This window comes from Macrotis lagotis, chromosome 2, assembly GCF_037893015.1.
Source record: "Macrotis lagotis isolate mMagLag1 chromosome 2, bilby.v1.9.chrom.fasta, whole genome shotgun sequence".
In the NCBI taxonomy this organism is placed as follows: Eukaryota; Metazoa; Chordata; class Mammalia; order Peramelemorphia; family Peramelidae; genus Macrotis; species Macrotis lagotis.
The window spans coordinates 281,446,741-281,468,000 of NC_133659.1; the positions used below are offsets into that span (position 1 = coordinate 281,446,741).

Sequence of the window (21,260 nt, forward strand, 5' to 3'; positions counted from 1 at the left end):
GCATAATTCCAAATTGTTCTCCTGTGAGATTAATACTTTTTTTTTAGGTTTTTTTTTTTTTGTAAGGCAAATGGGGCTAAGTGGCTTGCCCAAGGCCACACAGCTAGGTAATTATTGAGTATCTGAGGCCAAATTTGAACTCAGGGACTCCTGACTCCAGGGCCGGTGCTCTATCCACTGCACCACCTAGCCAACCCCCAATATGTAATTTTTTAAAGAATTTTTTGTTCATAACCTTTGGAGAATAGTTCTTGGTTTTAATTAATACCTTTGTCCTAGCTCCATCTCAGATATTAGGTACTTAACAGATACCAGATGCAAAAAGATTTTCCTCCCTCAATTGACAGCTTCCTTTACTAGAACTGCATTAATTTCATTCATGCAAAATATTTTCAATTTAGTGTAGTCAGAACCATCATTTTTATTTTTCATGAACAGTCACATTTATGATTTGGTTAGTCTTGTACTAGCCAAAGTTGCTATGGGTACTTAGTGATTTCTATGGCAGTTGTATTTTTACAAACACCATATTACCTTCTAAAGTTCCAGCAAGTGGGTTTATTATAACAAAAAAAAAAGGAGACTCTCTTTAGGAACTAGTAAAACATGATGCTTCACAATTCATCAATGAAGAATTCATATATTATAAAAGGAAAGAAGAGATTGTTAGTACAAAGGATTTAGGCTTGTGTATAGGCTTTTAAGCTTGTCAATTAAATGATTATTAGTTAACTTTGGAGAAAGCAGTTTCAATTACATGATGAGATAGAAGTCAGATTTATTGTTTATATTGTTTGTCCTTTATTTTGAAGAGGACCAATGACATCAAGTGACATCTTGACTTGTATGTGAACTGTATTTAAGTAAGACAGAACTGCTCAAAGTGATCAACCACACTTTTTCTTCTAGTTATTAAAGTTCAGTGGTACGACAAAAGTCAAGACTACTAGCTTGGGTAGGATGACCTTGAATGGTGTCTGAAGTCTGATCAAGCTCTAGGTACCCCAATATACCTGCTTCTGCCAACCTCATGATCATTGGAATACATTGTTCTTATTCACCCATTCGTCCTGGAGGAGTCTTCAAATGCTTGGGTTAAAACATGCTAATTTACACAAAGGTTTAAGAGTGAATAGGCTATTTTGAGGGTTTGGGAATATGTGAAGTATTCAAGGAGGACTCACCTTTGGTATGAGGGTTTGGTATGAGGGTGTGAGTGCTTTTCAGGGGTGTGAATTCACCCTTGGTATCTATTTTTCACCCAACTGCCACCTGTGATTTCAAGAAGCTATAGCACTCAATGCAGCTACACCCTGTCAGCAAAACCCTCTCTTATAGGCAAACCAGATAAACCAGATTGAGAGTAACCATTAGAAAGTTAAGTAGAAGAAAAAGAAAGGAAGTAGACATCCTCTATAGATAGTTTTCCTATTGTTTCTAGAGCACTCATTTTTCAAAGGAGGCAATCCATTCCTATTTGGAGAATCTTAACTATTAGGAAGTTTTTTTTTTATTTTTAGCCAAATATTGCCATAAAACATTAAGTACCTACTATATGTGGAGTACTAAGGGCTGGGGAGAGATTAAATTAAGATAAGAGACTTCCAACCTCTTAAAGAGTTTTCAACCTAGAAGTGGAGTAGAGATACCATCACAGAGTTATAACAAATGTTATTATAATGTTAAGTACAAGTCCATGAACATTAGAAGTTAGCCATCACATATCCGCTAATTCTTCCATTTAACATGCTTCATATCCTCTATTGCTGTAATCCTCTCTGGACCTGTTTCAGCTTGTTAATATACCTCTTAAGATGTAGTTTTAATTAACATCCTCATTCATCCTGTCAGTAATGGTTGAAAGTTCAAAATTAAATTTAAGGAAATAAAACTTATGGCTGGACCATGACTATCATAATAAACCCTTCAATTTCTGAATTGAATAATCTGATTCAATTGGATTAGTTTCTTCTCATTCAACTACTTAAATTTGGCCTCTTAGGAGTAATAGATGGAGAGAAGGCTGGGCCTGGAGTCAGGAAAAACTGAGTTCAAATCTGGTCTCAAACCTTACTAGTTGTGTGGCTAGTCACCTGATCCCATTTGCCTCAATTTCCTCATCTATAAAATGAGCTAAAGGAAATGGTAAACCACTCCAATAGTTTTACTTAGAAGATACCAAAAGAGGTCACAAAAAGTAGGACACAACTAAAGTGAAATAATAAAACAAGAAAAGCTGTACTTAAACTGATCCACCCTAAGACAGACTGACCTTGGAGATAACACAGACTGGCTTGATATTTTTACTTCTTCAACATAAACCAGTATTCTGATAAACTTTTTTCTCCTTAGTATAAGGGAGTTATCTGCAAAGTGCAGAGCAGTACAGTATAAAAAATATGGAACTAGGAGTCAGGAAAGTTAAATTTTAATCCTGGCTCATTTACATATGTAAATGTACATATCAATTAACCTCTCTAATTCACATCTGTAATTTTCAACATTTCAACTCAGACAGGTATTTATTAAGTATTTATTGTACGCCAAGTCCAGTGGTAGGTTATGGAGTTACAAAGACAAAGTCTAGTCTTTGTCCTGGGGGATGGGGGTAACTCACATGTAAAATGAAGGTGCTACCACTTTAATATGTGAATTCTAGAGCATCTAACAAGTCGTCATCTTAGCCTGAGCCCAACTGAAAATCACCAATAACAGGGAACTCTCTACCCTATCCCTAAATCCATTCCATTTATGGAAAACTTTAGTTATTTATTAGTTTCCCAATGTACCCTCCAGCAATTTTGACCCATTGGCCTTAGTTCTATGTGGAGCCAAGAACAAATCTAAACTTAGAGAATGTCTTATATATTAATTTAATAGCTGTGTACCTCTTTTAACTTCCTCAAACTTCATAGCCTACCTCTTGTAGTCAGGGATCAAGAATTAATCTGTATCTCTCCCCAGTTCTCAAGGTGTATATGGCATCTCACTGAAGCAAAATATCTTTTAAATGATTCTCTAAACTCCTTTCCAACTTCACAGTTATACATAAATATGAACTTTTTTGTTGGAAAATTCAGAACTGGGGGTGGCTAGGTGGCGTAGTGGATAAAGCACCAGCTTGGAGTCAGGAGTACCTGGGTTCAAATCCGGTCTCAGACACTTAATAATTACCTAGCTGTGTGGCCTTGGGCAAGCCACTTAACCCCATTTGCCTTGCCAAAAAAAAAAAAAAACTAAAAAAAAAAGAAAATTCAGAACTGGAGCTTTCTGCTCAGGCAGTAAAAATGTTTCAATTTTCTTTCATGTAACAGAAGATGCTCTCTTCCCCAAAAACCTTCCTATATGAGTGTCCTGTTTCTAGAAGTAATAATACCCTATATGATACTTTAATGCTTTTCCCATCTCCCACTACAGCTGCACTTTTTTCTTTTCTGCATACAGTACTGGTGTTATTTACAATTATGGAAAGGGATACAGAAATGGAAAATAAAGAGAACAGTATCAAATGATATTCTGAAGGAAAAAAAGTTAAGATTTATTGGCAGTATGGATATAGAAGGGACAAAGAATTAACATGGGGTTTTGGGGAAAACACTGAATTAACATTAGATCTAGGCTCTAGTCTTAGATTCTACATCTCAACAGAGCTCAATGCTTCAATTTTTTTTTTTTTGTAGTTCTATCAGGTCTAATTTTGAACATTGACAAAGGTGATTTTACTATTATGCTATTACCCTGAAACTTAAACTCTCAGGATCTTAGGTTTATACTTGCCATTCCTATCAGAAAATAAACGAGTTGAAATCCTGTAGGTGCAGTTGACAATGGGGAGAACCAAGAACAGATGGCTTTTGTAGAGTGAAGTAAGGAAAGTGAAGGAAGTAAAAGAAATAAAAGTTGTGAGATGGAAATGAAAGGAAAGAAGCCACAAAAGCTGCAGTTTATGTTCTTCAAATATGAGAAAGTACCAAAAGATATTCTCCTCAATGGACGATTTCTCAGATTCCAAAAATTCACTAAGCAAACATGGAATAAAAATTGTTATATTACAAAACTACAATTTTTTTTTTATTTTGGGTTACCTGGCAGATTTATATCCCAAAGGCAGAATATTATGTTGTGTTTTACTATAATATATGAATAATTATCACATTATTTTTTTTTAGGTTTTTGCAAGGTAATGGGGTTAAATGGCTTGCCCAAGGCCACATAGCTAGGTAATTATTAAGTGTCTGAGGCTGGATTTTGAACTCAGGTACTCCAGACTCCAGGGCCGGTGCTTTATGCACTGGGCCACCTAGCCGCCCCTAATTATCACATTATTGATAAAGCATTAAGACTTTACAAAATATAGTATGAACACTTACTACCCTTCCTCAATATTTAATTGCTATACAACTATTTAAATAAGTAATGATCACTAAAAATAAGCAAAATTACTGATAAGTAAATTAAAATCTAACTAGCAAATATTCCTATTTCCTTTGTCATGATTGCAATTTTTATCAGTGAAATTCTCCCCACAACATTCAAACATCTAATTAGTAGATACACCATAGCACCATTGAACATTTTGATCACCAAAGGCAAAAAATGCAAATTAAGTGAACTTTTCCCTTACTGTAAGATATAAAAATTGAAGTCACAAATTACAAGTAGGAGAACAAAATTCTGTTGCTAAAGATTAAACAGGCTAGCTAAAATATCTAGATATCTAACATATTTAATCCAAATAGGAATCTTCCATTTAAAGAATGATTACTAGTCATACTTTAAGGTGTTAATCACATCATGGCACTGTCTTTTGCCTTTTTTATGTTTTTGGGTGGGGAGGTATTCCCAGTGCTTAGCACAGTGCCTGGCAAAGAGTAGATGCTTAATAAATGTTCACTGACTGACTGACATTGGGAGTTAAGAACTGCGGTTATTATAATTTTACAAATGAGGAAAAACCGAGGCTCAAAGAAGTTTGGGTGGCATAAATCGGGTTCACACAACTATTAAGTGGCTAAGACAGGACACTTTGAATTCAGGTTTCTTCTATTTCCAAGTTCAACATTCAATCAGACTTCACAGTTCTTAAAATACAAAATTTTCAAAAGAAGAATATTCAGATTAACTTTTTAAAAGTCATTTTTGATTCTATCAGAAATTTTCACAAAACCTGAGGCAAGAGAAACATTAACAAACTTTTTTTTAAAGGAAAAGAAATTGGGGAGTGGAGTGGGAGGTGAGGTATCCAGGACTTTGATTTCTTTCCTTTGGGAAGTTCTCTTCTATCACTGCAGATCAACACCTTCTGAACAACTTACAAGTCTTGGAGACGTCCCAGAAGCACTGGGAGGTTAAATGTCTTGCAAAGACACACGAAGCCAAGCAGGAATCGGAGGTGGGACTTAAAACCTCTTTCCTCTCCAATCCTTATTCACTATCTACCCAAAGCAATATTAGCTGCTTCTCTATGTAATGATTGTAAAAGGGGATAACGCTATAATTCAGAAAATTAAATCTCATGGGTTGAATATATCTTGTAACATAAATCCTCTATTACTACCAAATAAGATCTGTAATTTAAGAGACTTAAAGAAACTCTGGATCATTTTAATCAAATAAGGACATTAAATTTGGATTTTTACATGAGCTTTGTAATGACTAAAAATAATTTTGCTAAAAAGTTACTTGCATTTCTAATATTTCCTAGAACTTAATAAGTCAACATAACAACTTTTTTTTTAAGGTTTCTGCGAGACAATGGGGTTAAAGTGGCTTACCGAGGCCACACAGCTAGGTTATTATTAAATGTCTGAGGATTTAAACTCAGGTACTCTCAACTCCAGGGCCAGTGCTCTATCCACTATGCCACCTCAACATAACAACTTAATAGTACCATAAATGACTTTATTTTCCTGTTTATAGCACCTTTTAAAAAAGGCTTATTTTCTAATTTGGGTCCTAGTTTCACTTACTACTTAGAAAGAGTATATATATATGCATATACATATATATATATATATATATATGTCTTATGTTAGACTATTGGTACATACCCTACAGATATTTTGAATACTTTATAGAAACAATGATTATAATAATTGATAATATTAAACACCCATCTATCCAAGCTCACACACATATACATAAAATATAGATGCAGTATTTTAAATTAACAACTGTACTTATATGAAATCACAGGCAAGGATTTTAATGAAAAGATTTAAATTGAAACAACTGAAATCAATGTCTAATGGAGCAGAAGTACAGACTGCACTATACATTTTTAATTTCTCTTGTATCGAATATATAGAGAACTCTGTCGAATTTATAACAATATTAATGAATTGAACATAAAGTATTTTGATGAAGAAACCAAAGCTACGTAGTCATAAAAAATGTTTTAAGTGATTAATGATTAGAAAAGTGCAAATCAAAACAACTTTGAGATATCATTTCACTCCTATCAGATTGGCTAAGATGACAGTAGAGGAAAATGACAAATGTGGGACAGGATATGGAAAAATTAAAACGCTACAATACCCTGTTGGTAGAACTGTGAACTAATGAACCATATGAGAGAGAGCAATCTGGAATTAGGTCTGATTCTGTCCTTTGATCCATACTAGTAGTAGTACCACTTTCTCGAGGTGATCAAGGAAAAGAACCTTTAGGTTCTAAAATATTTATAGCAGCTCTTTTTTTGTTGGTAAACAACTGGAAACTGAGAGAATGCCCACAGTTATGATGTAAAAGGAAAGAACTAATAAATAACAGTATGCACAGTATGGTTAGACAGACAGGTCAAATGGCAGCCTTCTCTACTGTGGGGTGGGGAGGGACAGTTCAAAACTTAGAATGTAACAAAAAAAAATTTATTAATTTAAAAAAAAGAGAAATATATGTATTCTCCAGACATGGCCAATGTATTGGTTTATTTTACTTGAAAAGCAAAACTTCTATGAATCAATAAACATTTTATTAAACATGAACCACGTATATGTGTGTCAGGCACTGAACATAAATACAAAAATAGTTTTGAAACAATCCTTTCTCATGAGAAGCTTGCAATTTAAAAGGATTATACAGAATACATATAAAGATAATAAATACAAAGGAGAGAAATACAAGGCAGCCTGAGGGAATTAGGAAAGGCTTTAGGTTAAAAAACAGGGTTTCTTGGGGTTGATTATCAATCTTAATGGACTTGCTCATTTCATCAGTGCAACTATCAGGGACAATTTGGGGGTATCTGCGATGGAGAATACCATCTGTATCCAGAGAAAGAATTGTGGAGTTTGAACAAAGACCAAAGACTATTAACCTCTAATTTAAAAAAAAAATTATCTTCTTATGTAAATTTGCTATCTCATACTTTATTTTTTCCCTTAAGGATATGTTTTCTCTCTCAACACATTCAATTTTAATCAATGTATAGCATGAAAACAATGTAAAGACTATCAGACTGCCTTCTGTGGAGGATAGGGGAAGGGAAGAGAGATTAGGGGGAAAATTGTAAAATTAAAAAATAAATAAATTAAAAGTGTTAATTCAAAAAAAAAACCACCCAGGGTTTCTTAACCTTTTTGGAGTTATGGATACCTCTGGCAGGTAGTCTGATGAAACCAAGGAATTCCTTTTCAGAAGAATATGTATAAAGGCATAAAATAAAATGTTTAAGACTTCAAAGGAAATCAATTATATTACAATAAAGTTATCAAACATTTTTAAAAAGGAGTTCATGGAGGGATTTCAGGTTTAGTGGTGTTTAAGCTGATTCTCAAAGGAAGAGGAAATTCCATAAAGTGATGAGGAGGAGGGAGAGCATTCCAGGAATAGGGGGACAGTCAACATAAAAGCAGGGATGGGAAAGAATGGCCTGTGTAAGAAATAGAGGGAGATCAGTTTGGATGTATTAAAGAATGAGGAAAGGGAAGTAATGTACAACGAGGTAGGGGCCAGATGAAGGTCTTTAAAATCTAAACAGATGAGCATATATTTTATTCTAGAGCCAAAAAAGAAGTTGCCAGAGTAAACTGAGTAGGGAAATGACACAGATGGGGATTGAACAGCAGAGTCTGGAGGATGCACTGGAGTGAAGAAATCATTTTCTCCTTGGATGTGAGCTGGTAGGTAAAACCAAAAAAAGGTACGACTGACTATAGGGCAGCCAGGTGGCTCAGTGGATAGAGCAACAGTACTGGAGCCAGAAATTCCTGAGATCAAATCCAGTCTCATAACTAGAGACTTAACTAGCACTGTGACCCTGGGCAAGTCACTTAACAAGAATGGAAGGAGGAGAGGAAAGAAAGAACTAATGATGAATTTACCCTTGTAAAAAATATAGGATCATGGCTTTGGGATACTTCAGACTTTTTAGTTTTGCTGATTTCCCTCTTCCCCCTTTCTTCATATTATATTATGAGACAGAGGAATAGAGAAAGAAAGAAATATTTAAAGATGAAATAATAATAAAACTTTATTTCTAACATGTCCAGAAGAGAGTAGATAAGGGAATCAGGAGATGTACTATTTCTTACTTTTGTGAAACTTAAAATAGATTTTTTTTAAATTCTATATAATACAAGTTCAGAGTTTCATATACAATTCTCTTTTCTGATCTTTGTGCACAATGAAATGCTCATATTTACTGTCATTTAGGCTCCTAATAAAATACATATTTTAAAAACTTGATGCCATATGGATTTTCTTCTAGATTGAAAAATGTGATACTTTTCATCAATAGATTCTTAATTATGCCAAGCAAATTAAAACAATTTTTCCAAACTTAACTTTAAAATGAAACTTATTAGAGATAACACTAAAATTATTATTTATTTGGAAGTCTAGCTATATGCACACCAGTAAAAGAATTTAGTTATGCTTAAGAAATGTGGAAGAAATATAACAAAAAAAAGCAGAAAAAAATAGGCAGTAATCAAAAAGTTTTAAAAAGCAGAAAAGTCATTCTAAAATAATGAGTATTTCTATTTAAAGTAAAATCCCGCAGAAAGGGAATCTACAACATCCCTTGGCAATTAATTTAGGTAACTTACCATGGCCTACTGTCTTTCAATAAGTTCTTCATATTAAACAAAATATGAAACATTTTTCTCATGTAAGCAAAAATTAAAAACACTGTCAATATCATATACCTAAAAACTAAGTTAACTTTCATCTTTAAGCAAGTTAAATAATTCAAGATCCTTTTAAGTTTCTTCATAGAATCTATATTACAGCACTTTAATTATCTTATTGTTCTCTGAATTATCTTTCATATCTTTCCAAAGTTGCAAAGCATAGGATTCCTCATCTTAAGAAAGGAGTGCTTTATTATTACTTTTTAAAATTACTTTCAGTCTCACTCTTTCAATTATATAAGGGAGAAATGTTCTCAGTAACTTTGTTATAAATTCCAGTGCCACCCATTCCCCCTAACCTTTTCACCTTCTCCTCCCCCTTTTAAAAAAATAGAACTATTAGTTTCTAGGTCCATATTAAGCTTGAGTCCACCATATGGTAGTTTATCATACTTGTATAAAGTTAATGATCATTATTTTTAAAGTTAATTTCCCAATTCAAGTACTAGTTTTTCAAATATCTCTAACAAACAACATTCATTATTTTCCCTAACATTTATTTACTTACTTACACATATTATGTGCCTAATTCTTTGCTAGATATCATGGCACACAATGGGGTATAAAAGATCTGCCCATAAATTATAATTCGGCTACTGAAATATGGTATCCTTTAGCTTAATCACAGATTTATGTGCATTATACTTAGGTATATAGATATGTATTCCTTTTTTCTTCCTCCCTCCATTATTTGACCATAAGTTCCTTGGGAATGGCATTTTTTTCCACCTTCAGATTCCCAGTGGCAAGTAGTGTGTCCTGTACATATAAATTTAAAAATTTTTAAATGCCTCATGAATGGAATTTATATTTGTTGTTGTTTACTCATTTTGCAATCATTTTAGACATAACCCTTCATAACCCCATTTAGAGTTTTCTTGGTAGGTATACTGAAGTGGTTTTGTCCTGCCATTTCCTTCTCCAGCTCATTTTACAGATGAGGAAACAACATACAAAACAAACACAATAGCTCATGTTTGATAAATGCAAAGATCCCAGCTACTCAAGAAGTCACTATTTTTTTTTAAATGGTGGAAAAATTTGGAAGAAGTCTAGCAGAAATTAGGTCTAGAGCAATACCTCAAGATATACACCTATATAGATCTCTCTCTTGTTTCTCTAGCTTGGCAGCTATATCACCCATACACATACCAAGAGAAGGTAACAAATTAGAGAAGAAAGGCCACAATTACTGTTCAGATTTACATACAGAGGAAGAGTTCATGAACAAAGGATAGATAGATGGTCTCACTTAAGTTAAAAAGACCACTTTTTGTGGGGGGGGGCAAGGACCTGGAAATTAAGGGAGTTTCATCTATCATAGAATGGCCGAAAAAAATTATGGCATGTAAATTAATGGAAAACCATTGTGCTACAAGGAATAATGAAAGGAATGGATTCAGAGAAACCTTGGAAAGCTAATATGAACTGAGGAAGTAAAATGATAAGAACAGAAAAATAATTTATATAATAATAACACAATAAAGACAAACAACTTTAAAGATTAATGGACTCAGGATGTGATATGTTCTGGATATGGCTGGTGAGGGAATATTTTTCTTTAACTGTGCATATTAGTTACAAGGGTTTTCAATAGGGGTGGTGGTAAAGAAAATACTTTTGTTCATTAAAAAATGAAATAAATTTTAAGAACTAGACATGTATATCTTTAGTTGTAACAAGTGGTCTCAAAAGTTTCACTACCCTTTCCAAAGATGGTTAGTAGTTCCAGTGATGGCTCCTTCAAAAGTACTAGCCCATTTGCAAATGGGTTTTTGTTTATAAACTTCTTGACAATATTTCCCCTGTACAGCAAACCTTAATGAAGGTTAATAACAACAGCTACCATTTATATAGCACTTTAAAATTTGCAAAGTGCTGTTACATGATTTGATCTACAAAATAACTGTTAGCCAGGTACTATCATTAGCCTCATTTTAACAGACAAGGAAATTAAGGCTGAAGGAGATTAATGTGACCCATTCAAGGTCAACGCTAGCTTCTGAATTAAGCTTAAAAATCACTTTAATTTAAAAGGAATGAACTAAGTAATATTTCAATTCAAAAACAAATAAGGGCGGCTAGGTGGCACAGTGGATAGAGCACCAGCCCTGGTGTCAGGAGTACCTTGAGTTCAAATGCGGCCTCAGACACTTAATGATTACCTAGCTGTGTGGCTTAGGCAAGCCACTTAACCCCACTGCCTTGCAAATGCCTAAAAAGAAACCAAAAAAACCCACACAAAAAACAAATCAATACTATTATAATAATCAAACTTTTTTCCTGTATTTGAGCATATTTCCTCTGTCAAACTACAGATAGAATATAGTCCATTGATTAATTGGTCAAGTATCCCAATATCTACCATAGACATCTTCAGCCCCCTTTTGCTTTTCTTTAAAGCGAAAAATGGAGCAATTCATTTATTGAATGATCAAATTTGTCACTAACACTATATCTTGGTCTCAAATTCCTCAATGACAAAATAAAAGGAGCTCGACTAAATGATCCCTAAAGTGCTTTCCTATTCTAATCTCTATAAAACTTTCAAATATATAAAGAGAAAATTCACTAACTACTACAAAGTAGAAACTTCAAACAATAACCTTTGAGTAAAAGTGGGCATGTCTGACAATAGGTATACTGTTTCCTTCTGTCATGGGGTTCTTATATAGTACTTAAAGCACCTGCAATTTCACAGATGTATATGTTCCCTCCACCAACCAAAGAGTAATTCCTTCAATAATTCCTTGGGCAGGTAAGTGACACAGTGGATAATCACAGCCCTGGAGTCAGGATGACCCAAATTCAAAATTTGGCCTCACACACTTGATATTTAGTACCTGGGTGACCTTGGGCAAATCACTTAATTTTAACTGTCTCACATCCAGAACCATTTCCTGATTTCCTATCTGGCCACTGGAGCCAGACAGCTCCCAATCTAGTGCTGCTCCCTTTCACTCAAATCCAATTCACTTCTTTGTCATGGCCATCACATCCTTGATGTCATGGTCTTCTTTGAGAAGAGGCAGCTAAGTGGTACAGTGTATAGAGTGCTGGCCCTGGAGTCAGGAGGTCATGAATTCAAATCCAGCCTCAGACTCTTAATAATTGCCTAGCTGCGTGATCTTGGGTAAGTCATTTAATCCTAATGCCTTAAATAAATAAAAAAATTTTTTAAAAAAAAAGAGAGAATGAGGGACAAAAGTCATTACCATCATCAATTCCTTTGAAAAATTCATTTTGGGGGGCTCTTTTGATTCTTGGTAAATCTGGTAATGAGCCTCTCTGAGTTCAGCTAGTCTGACCTTTGACCTGTACTATATTTTATCATTAAATGTCATTAAATGACATTACTAAAAAGGCTGAGGTAAGTTTTCAAACCTCAGTACACTAGTTCCTATTTTATAACCTAAATTTTGATTGTAACATAGTAAGTTCTCTTTTACACAATTACTAACCACATTCTGAAAGAACCATGTGCCAAGGTCAACGATATAATCCAGTTATGCTCAATTTCTCCAATGATTAACCAACCTCAGACCAGAATATGAACTATATAGAGTACTAAGAGGCATTCAAAGTTGTCTTTGTTATAATCCTACAATTTGCTGTATGTGTTGAAGACAGTTGCCTTATTAATGTATACAGTTGGTCAACCAATAAACACTTATTCGGCACCTAGACTGCAAATACTAAGTAGGGAAGAGCAGCTACTGAGCAGAAACTCAAAACAGTTGCACCAACTGATGAAAATAAATCATTCGTCCATAGCTTAGCCCTACCAAACAAATGACTTCACCAAGGCAGGCAACAAGTTAATGTGCGCTTTAAATACAAATCCAAGCCTAAGACGGACTTTGACTTTTTATGGTTTTTCTAAAAGTTTAAAAAAGTAAAAAAAATAAGTTTATGCCCTCTAATTCCAAGAATTTAAGGTCGTCTTTTTCCTGCATCTAGTGCTTTCTCGAGTCGGTTTTTAATATCTGATTAAGACTCCGGAGTTGTACATTTAACTTTTATCTCTCTGAGAAGATCAACTAAGATAATTGTAAAAGGGGCTTAGCAGAATGCCTTTGTGTATGTATATGTGTATATGTATGTATATATATATATGTATATATATAAATACATACAGCAAGCAGGTAGATAGGTGGTTTGTACCCTTATTCGGATGACTGAGTAAGTAGATGGAGGCTTCTTCACTTGAGCTTCCTTGGAATAGCAGGTAACGTTATTATTCCGTTTGTTCCAGCACTGAGTCCGGCCTGTGACACAGCAGGCGCCAAATAAATACTTATCGACTGATTGGCACCATTTCCCTCCTCGGGATGCCATCCCTACCCATAAGCACTAACTTCGGAGCCTCACCAATACCTCCAGCAACTTCGCCCGACTCCCGCGGACGTTATCTTTTTTTTTTGCAGGGCTCCTTATCCCCAGAGGCAGGGAGGGACGACTTGAACTTCAAAGTGACCCCCTCGGCCCTCCCGCATGACAGGCTCCCCGCGAAGCCGGAGCCCACGTGGGGCCGCCTCGGCCCGGCCCGGCCCGGAAGGATGCGAGGCGCCCCCAGCCCGGCAAACTTGGCGCTGGGTCCGAGGGGAGGACGCGGGCCGGATGGGACCTGTCCACCCACGCCCCTTCCCGGGCCTCCGCGGGGGCTCGCCGGATGAGGGCCCGAGGCTGGGAGCGGCCGGGGGGGGGGGGGGCGGCCTCTGACCGGCCCGCCCGCCCCGCACCTGTCACTCAGCGAAGACACCGGCCCCGGCGCTGCCCGTCCCGGTTCCCCCGCCCGTGTCCCCGGGCAGCCGCGGGCGCCTCGGTGCCCGCCCCGCCCCGTCCCCCTCACCAGGTGTCCCCTTTCCGGAGCGAGGTTTTCAGCAGCGTAGCAATGTCGGACTGCTGAGTGTCCAGATCCACCGCTCCTCCCTCCGCCATCTTTTCCCACTAGCGGTAGCGGAGGCGGCGGCGGCGGCGGCGGCGGTACCGGCGGCGGCGGCGGCGGCGGCGGCAGCGGCGGCGGCGGCAGCGGCGGCACCGCCCCGGAGCATTGTGGGAACACGGCGTCCCGCGGCCCCGCCCCGCCGCCGGGTCGGCAACCTAGAGAGACGTAATGGGGGAGGGGAGGGGAGGGGAGGGAGGAGCGCACTCCGGAGGGAGGGAGGCAGCCGAGGGGAGCTTGGCCGGGGAGCGCGTGGGCGTTCTCTGCTGCCCCCTAACGGCCGGCGCCGGGGGCGGCAGCCACCGCACCACCACCTTGAACTTCATTGGTTCCTCCCTATCCACAGCCCCACCCCCATTCTATTCGTAGTCCTGGTGTTATATAGTCGGGTCCTCCCGGGCCGGAGATGCGCGCGAAACCTTATTTTTGTGATAGTTCTAGCTTAATAGGGTGTGTGTATGTGTGTGTGTGTGTGTGTGTGTGTGTGTGTGTGTCCAGATGCTGCGTTGTCTGTATGCAAGTGTGACTTCATGGGGGTTGTGTGAAGCCAGACGGGTGGGAAATAGGACTAGTGAGTGTGTGTGTGTCCAGATTCTATGTTGTCTGTATGCAAGTATGACTTCATGGGGGTTGTGTGAAGCCAGACGGGTGGGAAATAGGACTAGTGAGTGTGTGTGTATCCAGATTCTATGTTGTCTGTATGCAAGTGTGACTTCATGGGGGTTGTGTGAAGCCAGATGGGTGGGAAATAGGACTAGTGAGTGTGTGTGTGTCCAGATTCTATGTTGTCTGTATGCAAGTGTGACTTCATGGGGGTTGTGTGAAGCCAGACGGGTGGGAAATAGGACTGGCTGAATAGTGAGTGTGTATGCGAGTGTGAGAGTGCACACAACAACTTAAGCTCATGAATTGTGTGCCTGTGTAGGTGCCTACACACCCCAGTGGCCAGATCATGCAAAACATGTCCGCTCTGGCTCCGTAGGAACTGTGGCTGTGATTGCAGGCGGGCCAGTGGCCAGAGAGCAGTGCAGTCCCCGCGCCCGTGACAGCTCTGCTTTCCTGTCTGTGCTGTGTGTCCTTTGGCCGCTCCTTTGGCTCTCCCACCGCTTACCCGAGCCGCTGTGACCCGGCTGGAGCCAGGGAGAATTGGAAATCCAACCCTTGCCCATCCTGTCCAGGGACTCTCCGCCTCTCTACCAGCACCAGCTCTGTAGGGGTTGCTTGAAATGGTATTCCCCTGGGGCGGCTAGGTGGCACAGTGTTGATAAAGCACCGGACCTGGGTTCAAATGCGACCTCAGACCCTTAATAATTCCCTAGCTGTGTGGCCTTGGGCAAGCCACTTAACCCCATTGCCTTGCAAAAAAACCTTAAAAGGTATTCCCCCTCCTCTCATTTCCCAAGCAGATCCCAAAGAGCTAACTCTTCTCTAGGAACCATTTGGCCGCCTCTCTGCAAATGATAAATTCTGTCGAAAAATGCCGACCCTGAACCCCCTTTTACCTTCATGTCAATGAAAAATATACTTCCTGACCCTATTGCCTAATACTTAGCAAAAATTTTAGAAATCGTTAGATCTGAGGATTTGACTAACTGAAACCCAACAAAATTCAACTATTTTAGCAAAAACTGTCCCTCATCAAAACATGAAAGAGTTCCCGGGTAGAAAGAGAAAGAAATGGTATGCTTGAAATAAAATCCAGGAACTTAACATGAAGGGAGATGATGTGTCCTCTTGACACATCAGCTTTATGATCCTGGATACCTCACTTATTTTTATTTATTTTTTTTTTTGCAAGGCAATGGGGTTAAGTGGCTTGCCCAAGGCCACACAGCTAGGTAATTATTATGTGTCTGAAGCCACATTTGAACTCAGGTACTCCTGACTCCAGGGCTGGTGCTCTATTCACTGTGCCACCTAACCACCTCCTCACTTATTTTTAAATGGGAATCTGAGGACTTCAGTTCAAATCCCAGTTTTGCCATATTTTTAAAATGAGAATCTGAAGACTTCAGTTCAAATCCCAATTTTGACATTTACTACTTTCATGTATTTGGGAAAACCTGTAACATAGTACAGATGTCTTGTGCTTTTGATTTAAAAAAATTCTAGCCTTGAGAATCCCCTTCATAGTAGGTGAACAAATCAGACCATCCAATAAGTTGACATTTTATTAGGAAATTTGTTAACATCAATAACAAAGCGATTACCTTAGTTTCACTGAAGTTAATAATGTATGTCTTACTATTTTTTCAGTGATGTGGCTAAGTAAGGTTAATAAAATAACTTTAATGAAACATTTGATTGTAGAAGATCCGGCACATTAGCTTTTTTTCCATTAAAAATTCTATGCTTACCATAAACTTTGGCAGTTTCAGACCAAGCCAGAAAAGCTTTTAAGTATGAATGGGTCAGATTGACTCCATGTCATCTACGGAACAGCCCAGCTAAGTTTGGAGAGAAGCTCATCAAAAAAAAAAAAGAATAGCACCAGGGGATTTTTTTTTTTTTTTGGTCAGCAACATATTGAACATTTTAAAAATATCTTAAACAGTTGGGATCTGTGTGACTAGAGATTAGAACCACACTACGGAAATATGTCCTTTTTATTTTGCTCAATGACCTCACTTCTTACCTAATAATGGTAATTTTTACCATTGTGCCACCTCTGATTTGAGAGCACTTGAAAACACATACTTTCCAGTCTTTAATTTAGAAACAAGAAAAGTAAGCAAGTTCTCAAGTGACTCAGTAGCAAAAATAAAATAAAATAAACCAATGGTTTTAGCTCAATCTTTTCAAAGAATGATATCCCCACTATTTTTCAGTTATAGGAAATATGTTGTTAAATGAAGTGATATTCTAGAATTTTGAGGGGCTTTTTGTTTTCTTTGGTCACCAATGACAACATTTGTTCATTCGATCAAAGTTAAACATCTACTAGATACAGAGATACAAAGTTTATATTTAAAAATGGTCTCTGATGGTCTGAAGTAATTTAATCTGGGATGATGTCCTCTCAGATACTTATAATTCATTTTATATTAAATACATTTGAAAGGTGTAAGATGGAATACTTTGTGAGATACTTGTAGAAAAGTTCTTTCAAAGCCTGGGATAGTTCAAATCCCATCTCTTGACATATCAGCTTTGTAACCATGGATAAGTCACTTAGCCATATTTTAAAATGGGAATCTGAGGACTCAAATCCCAGTTTTGACATTTACTTCTTTCATGATCTTGGACAAACCTGTAAAAGAAGGTGTTAAATAAACAAAGGTCTTTTCCAGCCTTAAATCTATGATGATATGATCTTCTTTCCTCATTCTACATAGAAATACCTATATAAGGTAAGTGGTATAAATCATGGCCAAAAAGTCTCTGTCTAGTTTTGGTTAGCCCATTTTGGGGCTATTTCCAGATGTGCCAACCCATTGCTGAAAGATGTTGTCATTTTTTGTTATAAGTGGTCCTTTGGTCTTCTCCCCCTCATCTTCAAAATAGCAAAGGATCTTATTTTTTTTTTTTTAGGTTTTTGCAAGGCAAATGGGGTTAAGTGGCTTGCCCAAGGCCACACAGCTAGGTAATTATTAAGTGTCTGAGACCGGATTTGAACCCGGGTACCCCTGACTCCAGGCCCGGTGCTTTATCCACTGTCACCTAGCCGCCCCAGCAAAGGATCAAAGTGCAATATCTGGAAAAAGAAATAGCTTCTAGTTTGTTCCTCATTAATTATAATAGGCCCAGGTATGACTCCAGTGAGAGGTGGGGAAAGGACAAGGTTCTTTACACAATGTAACATGGTGATCTTCCTTGTGTTTCCTTCTTGGAGTAGGTGGCTTTGTGAGATCAAGATGAGATGGTGGCATCTCAATTGTCCACTCTGTTGTGTGAGGAAGACCACTGCATGCCTCAGTATAAACACCAAGCCCTTTCAGCAATGGGTTATTTAAGGCTAGAAGTAACTACAAAGTAGCATTAGAGTCAACTGAAGGTATGTGGAAAATACTTCATTCTATATAATCCATGTTACATTTGTATTATCTACCTCCTAAGGTTGTTATCAGGATCAAATGGGACAATGTATATAAAATACTCATGTAAATGATAGACATTTTCCATCCACATATCCTTGCATATGTTAGGCCCTTAATACATGTTTATAAAATTGAACTGAATCAAATAATATTACCGAGGAATTTGATATTGGATACTGAAGAAAAAGAAGAAACATTTATATTTTTCTTCTGTTTTCTCTACCAAGGAAAATTATCTATAGATAGGAAAGAATAGAACAAAAAATTATTGGTAGGGAGCCCAGACCCAAGATGGATAAGATCACACTTGGCAGACCTCATTGAGTTCAGATCACCTGGATTAGATAGATGAACTTTCACATAAGGGATATTTGATGCAGTGGAAAAGGGCACTGACCTTAGAATCACAAGACCTGATTTTGGATGCTAGCTCTTAATTCTAACTACCCAAATGACCCTTGCATAAATCACTTTTTCTTTCTGGGACTCAAATTTCCTCATCTGTAAAATGTGAGAGTTGAACTCAGTTCTAATGATCCTATAGAAAGGAAGTGGCTTGGGGGAAAAGTAGAAGCAGGAACAGTATGGGGGAGAGGGAAAGAGAGGAGAGTAATTCAATCTAGCCTAAATTTAGACTAGAGACACATATATATATAAATCTGAAGACTTGCCCACAGATTCAAATGTAATTGGAGGGGCGACTAGGTGGCGCAGTAGATAGATACCGGCCCTGGAGTCAGGGGTACCCGAGTTCAAATCTGGCCTCAGACACTTAATAATTACCTAGCTATGTGGCCTTGAGCAAGCCATTGAACCCCATTGCCTTGCAAAAAAATTTAAAAAAACAACTAAAGAAATGTAATTGGGAAATATTTAACAAAATAAATGAAAATGCAGTAGAACATAGCTAATGTTAATGTGTGATTTTCTATCTAAATTTGCAGCCTTCAGAAATCCTGGTTTAGTGAGTTTGACATACCTGGTTTATGGTATAAAAGTTGGAAGGGCAGAATGATTATCAAATTGGAAAGGAATTTGAATGAAAAGATTTTGAACTTAAACCTGTAGGATTAGGGAGCCACCGAAGATTTTTTGATCAGTGAAGTTATATAACTAGTTGTACTCCTAAGAAAAATTATTCATGGAACAACATTCATTCATACATTCATTTAATCAACAGTCATTTAACTGGAATAAATGAGATTATCATATATAAAGTGCTATGCAAATCCCAAGAGTGCTATATAAATTCTGGCTACTGGTATTATTACTGGAATGGTTTGCCATTTCCTCCTTCAGCTCATTTTATAGATGAGGAAACTGAGGCAAACAAGATTAACTAACTTGCCCAGGGTCACACAGTTAAGTGTCTGAGACAAGATTTGAACTCAGGTCCTCCTGACTCCAGACCAGGTACTTTATCCACTATGTCACCTGCCAGTCCACTATGCCAGTTAGCCACCCCACCAAGTTCAGAAACTAGAGGCAATTCTTATGTGATGAAAGATAAGATATTGAGAAGATATTGAAATGTTTTGAGGAAAAGAGGAAAGGAGCTGAACAAGTTCATGTTGGATGAATTCAGTCTTCTCAATGAAATCGACTGGATCATTTGTTACATGTATAGAAAGTTTGGTTTTGGTTGGCAAGGAAAAGGAAAAAAAATTTCAAGTCATGTTGAAGGAGAAAGGAAGTTGAATGAACCCTTCTGAGGGCCTGTTTATTACATGGTAAATTTATAATGGAGAGGAATAATTTGTTTTTATAATAAAAGTATTAGCAACCCAAGAGCAAGAATAGAAAACTGAAATAGTGGGTCTTAGTACAAAATAATTATTTCTAGAACAAAATTTTGACTTGCTGTTTGATATCAGGGTATACCATATTATTCTTTGCTTCACAAAAATGGCATCACCATCCTGAAGTCATACATTTTTTACTTATTTATCTGAAGTCTTCAAAGTTTAAAAGGAGATGCGAAAAAATTATAAGAAGCTTTTCCAAGAAAAAATTAGCATTTCTTAGACCAAGAGTTAGTTAGTTGGTTGGTTGGTTCTTGTCCTTCCTTACTGAAGAAGATCAAAATGACATCATTATGCTTGAGACAAATTAGAGTCTACCCAGCTGATCAGACCAATATGAGCATGGAATGCTCCAAGTTGGGCACAAACAGTTCATGTGAACAATCAAGTTTATGTATGTCACATTTCCTTTGAGCTGCTTCAATTCTGCTTTCCTCATAGCATACAGCACCATCACTGATGAGGGCACATCATGCTGGGCTATGCTGTACCAGTGTCTCCCATATTGTACGGTCAATTGTAAAGTCAAACCTTCAGGGTCTCTCGGTTTCACTTTTTCTGACCCCCTTGTGAGTGCTTGCCCTATCTGAGTTTTTCCATAAAATGGTTTTTTTGGCAAGTGAATGTCTGGCATTCTAATATCATGCCCAGACCATCATAGTTGCACACTCTGTAGTAATATTGAATGCTAGGCAGTTTAGCTTGAGAAGGGACCTCAATGTCTGGTATCTTTTCCTGCTAGGTGAACTTCAGAATCATCCTAAGACAATTTAAATGGAAGCAATTTAGTTTCCTGACATGGCGCTGGTAGACTGTCCAATGAGATCAGCACAACAGTTCTATAGACTTCAGTTTGGTAGTTAGTCTAATGTCTCTTCTTTCCCACACTTTCTTTTGGAGTCTCCCCAGTACTGAGCTAGATCTGACAATGCATGTGTCAATCTCATTATCAGTGTATACTCTAATAAAGAATGACAGTGAGAAAAACCTGATCCATTTTGACAAATACTTTGCCTATTATCTTAAATTCATTGATAGATTTAAAGACTGACTGTAGACTACAAATATAAAAATAATATCAAAGGCTTAATCTTTGGACACTTCCCTGATTCTTATAAAAATTAACTCAGAAAAGTTATATCACTTTAAACTCTCTATCCAGCATTCTAAACAGATCTTCCAAACATCCATATAATAGGATCATGTGTGAATTTTGTCTGCTTGATTACCACCCCCCTCAAAGTGTAGTTTTGATTTTATCATTCCCATAATCGATACACCCCACTGGCCTCTAGGGTACTTACCTCTAGGAACAAATAAAATTTCTTATTTGGCTTTTAAA

At 37.4% G+C, this 21,260-nt stretch overlaps 2 protein-coding genes across 14 annotated transcripts in view; one reads left to right on the forward strand and one right to left on the reverse strand.

Annotated features, from left to right (window-relative positions):
* Window positions 1–21,260, reverse strand: part of USP15 (ubiquitin specific peptidase 15) — a 207,338-nt gene that overhangs the window by 167,520 nt on the left and 18,558 nt on the right. For 4 of the 11 annotated variants that reach the window (XR_012476192.1, XM_074226233.1, XM_074226239.1 and 1 more), the window contains exon 1: window positions 13,987–14,152. The exons of 1 other annotated variant lie outside the window; for it this stretch is intronic. Coding sequence is in view for 6 of the 10 variants with exons in the window: in XM_074226233.1 (XP_074082334.1) it covers window positions 13,987–14,075 (89 nt within the window). In the remaining 4 variants the exon portion in view is untranslated. Of the gene's footprint in view, window positions 1–13,505; window positions 13,692–13,986; window positions 14,156–21,260 lie in introns of those variants that run through there. 6 more of the 11 variants (XR_012476191.1, XM_074226245.1, XR_012476193.1 and 3 more) reach the window with 4 other exon arrangements.
* TAFA2 (TAFA chemokine like family member 2) overlaps window positions 17,908–21,260 on the forward strand; it is a 615,297-nt gene continuing 611,944 nt past the window's right edge. For all 3 annotated transcript variants that reach the window (XR_012476194.1, XR_012476199.1, XM_074226247.1), the window contains exon 1: window positions 17,908–18,073. The gene's annotated coding sequence lies outside the window, so the exon portion shown is untranslated. The remainder of the gene's footprint in view (window positions 18,074–21,260) is intronic.